Source organism: Oncorhynchus clarkii, chromosome 1 (genome assembly GCF_045791955.1).
Source record: "Oncorhynchus clarkii lewisi isolate Uvic-CL-2024 chromosome 1, UVic_Ocla_1.0, whole genome shotgun sequence".
Lineage (NCBI taxonomy): Eukaryota > Metazoa > Chordata > Actinopteri > Salmoniformes > Salmonidae > Oncorhynchus > Oncorhynchus clarkii.
Window position 1 is genome coordinate 70,987,299 of NC_092147.1, and position 11,090 is coordinate 70,998,388.

The 11,090-nt window shown below is 40.1% G+C and overlaps 1 protein-coding gene across 2 annotated transcripts; it reads right to left on the reverse strand.

Annotated features, from left to right (window-relative positions):
- Positions 1-3,274: 3,274 nt before the first annotated feature.
- LOC139411612 (pleckstrin) lies at positions 3,275-10,789 on the reverse strand. 2 transcript variants are annotated; one of them, XM_071158197.1, is made up of 9 exons: positions 10,657-10,789; positions 6,954-7,109; positions 6,569-6,750; positions 6,335-6,426; positions 5,992-6,176; positions 5,629-5,733; positions 5,115-5,198; positions 4,825-4,897; positions 3,275-4,688 (listed from the first exon to the last, which is right to left on the reverse strand). In XM_071158197.1, the coding sequence occupies exons 1-9, from the start codon at positions 10,696-10,698 to the stop codon at positions 4,549-4,551; spliced, it is 1,059 nt and encodes a 352-aa protein (XP_071014298.1). In that variant the 5' UTR covers positions 10,699-10,789; the 3' UTR covers positions 3,275-4,548. The 2 variants fall into 2 exon arrangements, with proteins under 2 accessions (XP_071014298.1, XP_071014307.1); XM_071158206.1 differs by lacking the exon at positions 6,954-7,109 and adding an exon at positions 7,925-8,080 and having other exon boundaries at positions 3,284-4,688; positions 10,657-10,786.
- Between the last annotated feature and the right edge of the window lie 301 nt (positions 10,790-11,090).

The following is an 11,090-nucleotide window of genomic DNA, read 5'->3' on the forward strand; positions in this document are numbered from 1 at the left end:
TCCTCCTAACAGAGCTGGTGTAACTGAGTCCGGTTTGTAGGCCTCCTTGCTCGCGCACACTTTTTTCAGTTCTGCCCTCAAATGTTCTATAGAATTGAGGTCAGGGCTTTGTGATGGCCACTCCAATAGCTTGACATTGTTGTCCTTAAGCCATTTTGCCACAACTTTGGAAGTATGCTTGGGGTCATTGTCCATTTGGAAGACCCATTTGCAATCAAGCTTGAACTTCCTGACGATGTCTTGAGATGTTGCTTCAGTATATCCACATAATTTTCCATCCTCATAATACCATCTATTCTGTGAAGTGCACCAGTCCCTCCTGCAGCAAAGTCCCCCACAACATGATGCTGCCACCCCCGTGCTTCACGGTTGGGATGGTGTTCTTCGCCTTGCAAGCCTCACCCTTTATCCTCCAAACATAACGATGGTCATTATGGCCAAACAGTTCTATTTTTGTTTCATCAAACCAGAGGACATTTCTCCAAAAAGTACGATCTTTGTCCCCATGTGCAGTTGCAAACCATATTCTGGCTTTTTTATGGCGGTTTATGAGCAGTGGCTTCTTCCTTGCTGAGTGGCCTTTCAGGTTATGTCGATATAGGACTCATTTTACTGTGGATATAGATATCTTTGTACCTCTTTCCTCCAGCATCTTCACAAGTTCCTTTGCTGATGTTCTGCAATTGATTTGCACTTTTTGCACCAAGTACGTTTATCTCTAGGAGACAGAACGTGTCTCCTTCCTGAGCGTATGACAGGAATTGTGAAAAAGTTTAAATGTATTTGACTAGGGTGTATGTAAACTTCCGACATACAGCTGTACATTAGGTTAGAGCCTACAATGCAACTTATGTGTTTTGTTAAGCACATTTTTTCTCCTGAACTTATTTAGGCTTGCCATAACAAAGGGTTGAATTCTTATTGACTCAAGACATTTCCGCTTTTTATTTTTAATGAATTTGAATTGTTTTCAAAATAAAATATTCCACTTTGACATTATGGGGTATTGTTAGAGTCGCTGGCTTATACACATCTCTATTTAATCACTTTTAAATGCAGGCTGTAACACAACAAAATGTGAAAAAGTCAAGTGGTGTGAATGCTTTCAGAAGGCTCTGTAGCTCTTGTAATGGTATCATGCAATGTAAGGGGGAAAAAATGACTTAATAACTTACTGTCAAGGAGTGCTCCATGTTTCTGCTGGTACGGTAGCAAGGCTCAACCTGGATGCTGATAACATCCAAAGAAAAATAATAAGTATGTAACGGCGTTCTTCGTTTGTAGAAGGAGAGGACCGAAATGCAGCGTGGTGGTTACTCATGTTCTTTAATGAAATAAATGACGATACATGAAATAACTAAATGAATACGAAAACAACAAACGGAACGTGAAACCTAATACAGCCTATCTGGTGAACACTACACAAAGACAGGAACAATCACCCACAAACAAACAGTGAAACCCAGGCTACCTAAGTATGATTCTCAATCAGAGACAACTAATGACACCTGCCTCTGATTGAGAACCATACTAGGCCGAAAACATAGAACTGCCCCAAAACATAGAAAAACAAACATAGACTGCCCACCCAACTCACGCCCTGACCATACTAAATAAATGCAAAACAAAGGAAATAGAGGTCAGAACGTGACAAAGTAACAAGCTTTACATCTTAGCCACATCACTGAGTATGTCCAGATACTGCATGGCAGTTTACCATTCAGGCCATCAGCTTAACCTGGTGATGGAGTTAGAGTGGGTCTAATTGGACAGGAGTGTACTCAGCAGTGGAGGCTGTTGAGGGGAGAACAGCTCATAATAATGTCTGGAACGGAGCAAATGGAATATCATCAAACACCTGGAAACCATGTTTTTGATGTATTTGATACCATTGTATTTGATACCATATCCAGTTATTACCACCAGCCGGTTCTCCCAAAGTAAGGTGCCACCAACCTCCTGTGGTACTCAGTCAGTTGACTGTTACACACAAGCTAACAGTCAGGGGTTTGGCATGCAGACAGCTTTTTGCCTCAGAGCCCAGATGAATGAATGGACACACAAGTACACGGATCAGCTCTTAGCATCTGCATCCTTTAGCCCTAGACAGAGGGGCTTAGCGCTGTTAACGGTGAGTGAAAAGAAGACTGGACACATGACTACTCGCTTTGAATAAGGAAAGTGTGAGAAGGTGGCTCAGTTAAAGATCACTAGTCTCCTGTCTGGAGTCTAGAAATGAAATGATCAGAGCAGAACCACTGACCCTTAACAGGTCAATGTGTATGCAGGTGTTGGTGTGTCCATCCTTTAATACTAGTTTTTTTCCTTCTAGCCCTTCACTGTTACTCATTCTAATCATCAGCTGTGTTTATGCTATGTAGCATGAGTAAGATCAGCCGTGTGCTGATCTATAACACATCATTGTTAGTAGAGTAATGTCAACACAGGGTATCAATCTGGTTATTAATTATTATCCCAATGGGTGTTTTCCTTTCCTGGAATATTGACTAAATACGTTAACCAGTGAGACTAATCAGCGTCCTGCTGACCTTTTTCATTTACATGTGTTTTCCAAATTTTAGGCAATCCCATTACCTTTCAAAGTGGACTGTATTAACCAGTGTCAGTGATAACAGTGTGCGTGCCACGAGACCAGGTGATATGCTGGTGAGAACAGTTTAAAGTGACATATTTTGACATATAGTGCCCTCCTGTGTTCATCCCCAAAAAACGCAGACAAACTTCAGGTGTTCTGGTAACTTCTGTTATTTAAAATGTTTTAAACAACTAATTGACCTTCTGGTTCAATTATTTGAATTCCATTTTGTTCATTTTTTTTCTGAGCTCAACGCACACATTTCTCTAGATATAAATCAGATCCAGCCGGAAATGTGATATGTAGTAGGGAGTTGTAGTTTCCAACAGGCCAATATTCTACAGTTTAGTGTACACAACGTTGTAATTAACTACAATTACCATAATACAATTCCGCATCTCCTGGTCCAGTGTGTTTCTTTTTAAGCCTGCTAAGGAAAAGGCAGAAGCATGCAAGATCATGAGGGGATACAGAGAGCCGAGGTTGCTTCAGGAGGTATCTCTACCTGAAAATACATGATTTAAGTGATTAATAGCTGGTACTCGGCAGTCATAAAAGTATGCCTTAATTATTTTGAAGAACTACAAAATAGTGATTTTGTCACACAGCACAGGCAGCAGCTCTATAGAGATGAGTGATGACTTGGAATTAAATAATAGTCATCAAATAAAGCAAATGTAATATATACAACAACTGAAATATTTTATTAAAGTAAAGTAATGTGAATAAATGATTGTTAAGTGATAAGCAGCAATGGGCAGTCACTACCATCATGAAACTTGAATTAATTGTTTTATTCTGTGTTACAGCATTCAACCCAAATAATAGAAACTGAAATAAAAAACGTGATTATTTTTTAATAATCGAACCAACCTCAAAAATCACTCATCGCTGAGCACTAAATCCTGGTCAACTGTATGAAGAATAGTTTGTGTAGGAGAGTAGGTCGAGTTTAAATAATACAAATGGTTGGAGAAGTGGTCTTTAGCTGAGGTGAGGTTTGACGTGCTGCTTTTTCGTGAAAGTCAATTCATCTTCCATGATACCATAATGCCCGGGTGGAGTTGATAAACATGAGAGTCAAAAACCAAAGGCGCATGACAAATAATAGAGGCACACAGTTCTTGATTTTTACAACCAGTACTTTATTTTTTGGACATTAACTTTTTGATAGTAATCGGAAGGTGGAGACAAAGAGTAGATCTTTATTTAACATGTGTAATACTGTGGAACAAAGAATCGTAATGGCTTTTTGACAGACAATGGAGATAGTACACAGCCACATCCAGCCAGTGCAGAGACCATGTGTACATCAAGTGATATGAGTTAGAAACATCATGAAAACCACAGTGACGGGTCCTCAGAGTTCGGAAATTATTTGCAGGATATGATAAGTGTTTGTTTGGTCATAGGAACTGGCTGGAATGTTGAGATTCTTCGAACTGTCCTATTTTTCACTATTGTCTCAAGTCAGATGGCTTCAAACCTCCGTGACACTCGTCCCTCAACCGGTGCAGGCAAAATCGACAAGCTATCTGATGTAAGACAACGATTTCTGTCAGGAAGCTGGAAGGAAAAGCAGAAGGCCACACCAGAAGCCATTACAGAACTTCACACCTTTTTACCTTTTACACAGAGATCATTGCACGCTTCTTCACAGCCTGCCTGTGATAAATATATCTAAAGGTGAGAGTGCCTCCACATTATGTTGAATGTTCAAAAGCAAGTGAGGGAGCATTTGATCTATGTGAAGAGAAAATTCATAATCCCTCAACATAAATACAATATCAAACCTAAAACTCTTGAAATAACCTTAAAAGCAGAGTTTAGGATCATTCAGATCAGATCGGTTCGGATTCCTTCTGGCTCTGCAACAATGTTTTGAACATGTCCGTCCATATTCCATATCCCTTCATGTGAGGTGTTAAGAGTAGCTATGGTTCCTGTTGTGATTATTTTCCGGTTTTTGACACAGTGTGGATGGCTTTGATCCACTCCTTCCTCTCCTCAGATGTAGCCGCTTGGAGAAAATAGTGTGTCTCGTCTGAAGTGATGATCTCAAAGAGATTCCCATCAACATCATACCTCTTGGCTGAGTCGAGAAAAGATGAAGAAGAAAAATGTTTTGAAGAACAAATTAAAAGAGAATTGCTGGCAGGAAATGGCAATTACACTTCATAGGCCTAGTCACACTGAGCTAGAGTGGGACTTGGTTCAGTGTAACTCACCATCAGGAACAAACTCCACCGCTGTGATCACAGACCCTCGCAGGTGGATAGAGCCCAGAGGGTACTCATCACCCTACATTGAGAGTGAGGGTGGGGAAGGGAGAGAAATAGGGATTGAGGGGAAATAAAGAGCAGATTAGCAAGAGACAAAGACAGGAAGGGGAAACATTATGGACATTGGAAAAGAGCGAAGTAAAGATAGAGAAAGATGTTTTTCATGTTATGTTCTTGAAAAGTAATATCGAAATTGAAACTAATTTTGGTTGAGGTTCCACTCTCTAATCCTGTACCTTGGTGGGGTCGTAATAGTGAATATAAGCAGGATCGTTCCGGAGGATGAATTTCCGCACCTTCCAGTTTTTCCTCCGATGTCCCTAGGGTGAAAAAAGAGAGCATGACGGGCAGTCTGCTCTTCTGATTCTGATCACTATCAGTTGTGAAAACAGCACCGACCACAGACATGGTGCTGTGGGGAAATTTCACTTCCTCCCTCATCGAAAGGCCCCATTTATAGACCGCCTACAGCCCTCTCACTTTCTACCAACTCTGGGGACAGCCGATGAAGCACCTTTTTTTTCGAAGAGTGTATGCATGTTTCAATCTCTTGTGAAAGAGAGAACTTAGCTGTAATTCTGAAAATGAAAGTGATGCTTACTGACAATAATATTTTGTGATCCATTTAATTAACTTAAGTATGTAATACAGCATCATTCAGTACATCCCAAAATATCTGATCCGGTAATAATCACATTAGTTCATCAACTAAATATTTAATATAGATTTACACAGTGTTGTCAGTCTAACCTGTTTGAGTAAGCAGCCCTGTTTTACGATGTTACCCCTGAACTCCTCCTTCACAATCACGTCTTCATCACTGGAGTAGCCTTCACAGAAGAACCCACTGTCGGCCTGCAACACACCATACAATGTAAAGAAACATTAGGATACAGGATTATCTCATCTCATCGTCTCCTCTCGTCCTCACTTAGAATACATTATAGCTTTTATATACGTACGTTTATAACGACAGAAATGTTCAAACATCGCCTAATCTGTGTGGTCTTCTAGCAATGACCACCATATCTTCAAATCTTCTAGCAAATATGGAAGAATATATAGACACTGACAGCTACATGACTAACAAAAACAATCAGTCCATTCACTCACAAAGTAGTAGAGTGCATTTGGCTCATCGAGGACGGTGGACACTGCCCCTCCCTCGACCCCCTGTTTGGACACGTCCCCTGCGGGCTGTAAGAATCCTTCGTTCAGGAGTCCAGTAGCCAACATCAGAGCCTCAGGCCTGTTCCTGGCCTTGTCCTTAGAGATCAGCCAGTCCACCACCGTACCACCTGCATGAAGAAGATAATCAAAGCTGGTAGGATCTATCGCAATGTGACACAGTGAGTGAGACTCAATGGCTCAATAAGGCTCCCTTTAGTCTGACCTGGATAAATACAAATTAAAAGGAAATCCACTGTCACCCAAGTCCCTATATGTATTACTGCACCTGTGAAGCAGTGATTGTAGACTCTCTTCTCCTTTTCCAGCTTCTGCTCTTTGACCCCATTCTCCTGGTCTCTCATTAGAATACACAGCTCACTGAGAAAAGGCAGACAACAAAGCAGACAATACTTAGAAAGTTATCAAGTGAATGATGGCTATAGTTCCGAAGACATGAATGTAGCTCCTGCAAGCGTATTGTGGCTCATAGGTGGTAAGTAAGACAAGTCAGAGGTCCTACCTGAGGTTGATGGTATCAGGGAGGCGAACGGACCTCCGTGTCGACTTCCTGGCAAACTTTACGCCCCCCTGCAGACAGGTGATGGCCCTCTTGATGTCCTTCACCCAGGACTCTCTCTCCTCCAGGTGGGTGGCCTGGAAGAAATGATCCTGGTTCTTGGCCGTGCTGAGCTTAAAAACCAGCTTAAAGAAAAGGGCAATGTTATATTACATGTTTTATGTATGGGGGGGGGGGGGGGGGGGGGGGGGGGGGGGGGGGGTGAATGTTTTTCATTGTACTTTAATTTTGTATGTTGCCAAAATTGTGAGGTCAGATCAGGAACTAGACTGTTTGGAGCATTACAGTAATGATAGACACTTGTACTTGTATTTAGTAGTGTCCGTACCGCCCTCTTGCTGAAGTCCTGACAGGGGCTGGTCAGAACAGCTCCCTTCAGTGGGATCATTCCTTTGGGGGCACTGTCTGCCTTTCTCTTGAAGAACTCCACACCATCATCAGACAACACCACCCACACCACCTTCCACGAATTCAACACTGTGCCCTGAACAATACAGAAATAAATGTATATGTTGATACTCTCAATCAATCAGTCCCTATTCCACAGGTATTCTGTTACTACAGAACAAATACAATGCAGTTAGAAACACGTTAGAGAAGATGACATTGTTATTAAACAGGTATAATAGAAACATCATGTGAAGTGTTACCAAATGGACTTTCTTCCAAATTGACTTGCCTGAATGCTGGGCATAAAATGTATTTCATTTACACAATGCATGTATCAAATATTGAGGGCTGGGACGAGGGAATACATAAAACAACACATATTAACCTCTGCATTTGAACGCAACTGCCTCTAGCAGTGTTTTGTTTTCAATCCCAACTTCCCCTACTCCATAAATGCAAATTAAGAATCTGCTGCACATGACTTTTTTTTCCTATAAGAAATGCTGTTCAGCATACAGATTTATGGGAAGTGATTGAGCGAATGTTGCCTAATACATCCTCACAAAGAGGCATGTTACTTGAGAACAAATCTTAAGAAAAGTAATACACACCAAAAATAACATATTCATCCATACAAATACTTAGTTTTATGTGAAATGTTGTTGTTGCAGTTTCCCTTCCCTTTATTGATTGTTGTTGTTCACCATAGAGAGTTCACCACAGAGCTATCACAGGCACTACTTATAGTTCTAAGAATACGTTCCAATGAGGGGGGGGGGGGGGTGAATGTTTTTCATTGTACTTTAATTTTGTATGTTGCCAAAATTGTGAGGTCAGATCAGGAACTAGACTGTTTGGAGCATTACAGTAATGATAGACACTTGTACTTGTATTTAGTAGTGTCCGTACCGCCCTCTTGCTGAAGTCCTGACAGGGGCTGGTCAGAACAGCTCCCTTCAGTGGGATCATTCCTTTGGGGGCACTGTCTGCCTTTCTCTTGAAGAACTCCACACCATCATCAGACAACACCACCCACACCACCTTCCACGAATTCAACACTGTGCCCTGAACAATACAGAAATAAATGTATATGTTGATACTCTCAATCAATCAGTCCCTATTCCACAGGTATTCTGTTACTACAGAACAAATACAATGCAGTTAGAAACACGTTAGAGAAGATGACATTGTTATTAAACAGGTATAATAGAAACATCATGTGAAGTGTTACCAAATGGACTTTCTTCCAAATTGACTTGCCTGAATGCTGGGCATAAAATGTATTTCATTTACACAATGCATGTATCAAATATTGAGGGCTGGGACGAGGGAATACATAAAACAACACATATTAACCTCTGCATTTGAACGCAACTGCCTCTAGCAGTGTTTTGTTTTCAATCCCAACTTCCCCTACTCCATAAATGCAAATTAAGAATCTGCTGCACATGACTTTTTTTTCCTATAAGAAATGCTGTTCAGCATACAGATTTATGGGAAGTGATTGAGCGAATGTTGCCTAATACATCCTCACAAAGAGGCATGTTACTTGAGAACAAATCTTAAGAAAAGTAATACACACCAAAAATAACATATTCATCCATACAAATACTTAGTTTTATGTGAAATGTTGTTGTTGCAGTTTCCCTTCCCTTTATTGATTGTTGTTGTTCACCATAGAGAGTTCACCACAGAGCTATCACAGGCACTACTTATAGTTCTAAGAATACGTTCCAATGATACTGAACAACTGATAAATATTGGAGCGCATAAGAATATAGCTCAGGCAAAAGTTTATATGTGAAAAACAGTATAGTATGTGACATGACAAAATCATGTTCTATTCATTTTTCTTTTGTAAGAATGACAAACAAAACAAAACATACACATACAAATGACAACATAAAGAGCCTTACAAACATCCACATCAAGACCCCTGCCCAGACCCACATGCTCACATCCCAATCTCCAGCGCCCGCATTACTCTCTGCCACATGGCCTCAAACTGCTCCATTTTGTTTCTCTCTGTCGCCCAAACACTTTCAACATTTAGATAATAAAGCATTTGTGTTAATGATGAAGGATTTACATTTTAATAAAGCCAACTTTCTAACTCCGCCCATAGCATTCCCAGAAGGCATGGATTATTGAGTCATTGTTCATTTTACACTTAAGACAAGACTCTGCCATTGTGCTGTAAAATTTGTGAACGTTGTCTCTTGTGTAATGTATTCTATACATTTGTTGATACTGGATTAAGCATATATTTTAGTTAACTGTCATTTTGTTAGTTATGGTCCAACATTCCCTCCATCTTGTGCCAATATCAGTTATGTTTAAGTCTTGGTTCCAATAGATATTTATTTTTCTAAGAGACTGTCAGTTGAATATGCTCTCTGCAAGGTTTTGTATATCTCACCTATCATATGAATACCCTTTTCTGACTCAAATACGATTCCCTCAAGATTTCTCTGATGTCCAAAAGATTTTAAATCGAAATTGATGTAAAACTTTGAAGTTGCATGTATTTAAAAATATCTACATTGGTCAGTCCAAAATTGCATTTTAATTTTGTCATGGAAATACGTGCATTTCCTGTTACCAAGACATTTACGGTTTCTATGCCTTTAGTCTTTCCTGTGGTCCAATTTATCGGTGAATTCTGAAAAGGTATCCAAGGATTGTTCGTTATGGTAATGTTTTTGGTTCTTGTACAATACATTTCATTTTCTTCCATAGTGTTCTTAACTATGAAGTTGTTCATGTTGAAAAGATCATGGGGAAGAGCATGCGCATCTTCAGTATGTACCCCTTGTTCCTTCACCCTGGGTGGCGAAGTAGATAGAATTCAAAGTCTGAAAGGTTGAAAAGCACCCTCAGACTTAGGAAGATGTAAAACCTTCCGTTTTATTCCATGAGCTTTATTTTACCCATATAAAGTCTGTTATGACCAAGTATACTTTTTTAAATAATATATTCGGTGCGGTCATTGGTATTGACGAGAATAATAAAAACCTTTGTAAGCTATGCAATTCTGAAGAGGTGTATTATACCTGTAAGATTTATGGGAAGATTATTGCATCATCTTCTATTCAATAGATAAAATTAGATTTGGATTAATCCAGTGAGATTATGGGTTATCCGTCGTCATCTGACCACAGACTAAGAGTCTGTCTGTTTTGACGAGACCCATCATCTGTGTTAGTCATTTGTCAGGCCATGAGAAATAAAAAGTTATTTTCAGATAATGAGGTTTGTGGGTGAACCAGTTTTGTTGATATCTGCTCTCAGTCTCTAAATGTCTAAATTGAGCAAAGCGAACAAGTCTCAAGGCCAAATGGAAATAGTCCTAAAACTACTATACTAACCTTCAGTTTAATTTAAAGCACTTGACTGACAGCTCAAGTTGGACATGTAACTGGTCAAACATATTGCCAGCTGTCTTGATGTTGCCAAATCTTGTCACCATCTCCATGGAAGGATCTTGCCCCTAACCCTCTCAAATGTGAGATAATCTATCGCATAGTAGCTAAACTGTCAACAGCACATTTACAATATTAAAGTCTGGCCCAAGTTAAACACAAAGACATACACTAATCAGTGTTATTTGACAGGAAGATATTTTCCTTTATCCCGCTTACCTTTTTGACCAGATATCCCTCTTTGATCTGTTTTGGCTCCATGACCTCTAGCTGCTGGTGTCTGTGTCTGAGTAACTGATGCAGACACAAGAGGAACACTCAACCCCCTCACATATGACCTACAGTGTTGTGTGCTGATAGAGATAGTGGAAGTTGAAATGGGTGTGTCACAATGCTAGCAGCTTGCTTGGCTTCCTCTTCCTGCTCAGTGGTAGTAAAATAAGGATGGCCACAATTGCTCATTTTCTTGGTCAAAGAGAGAATGCCTGTGTTTGATATCAAACCTTAGTTGTCAGTAATTTGCATTTCAGTGTCAAGCATGCATACCACTAGACCAAAAAACTATAGTTTCCAGAATGTGGGCACAGGCTGATTTTTTTTTTAGGTCTAGGCAAGGTTCCTCATGATGACGCAAGTCAACGACTTGCACAAAC

What these genes read in the sequence shown, in the direction of transcription:
- LOC139411612 (XM_071158197.1), bottom strand. Translation starts at nt 10,698, where the DNA reads ATGGAGCCAAAACAGATCAAAGAGGGATATCTGGTCAAAAAG. An exon ending in AGGGCTGCTTACTCAAACAG is followed by an intron (nt 5,199 to 5,628) that starts GTTAGACTGACA and finishes TTTTCACCCTAG; the next exon opens with GGACATCGGAGGAAAAACTG. An exon ending in ACTATTACGACCCCACCAAG is followed by an intron (nt 4,898 to 5,114) that starts GTACAGGATTAG and finishes CTCTCAATGTAG; the next exon opens with GGTGATGAGTACCCTCTGGG.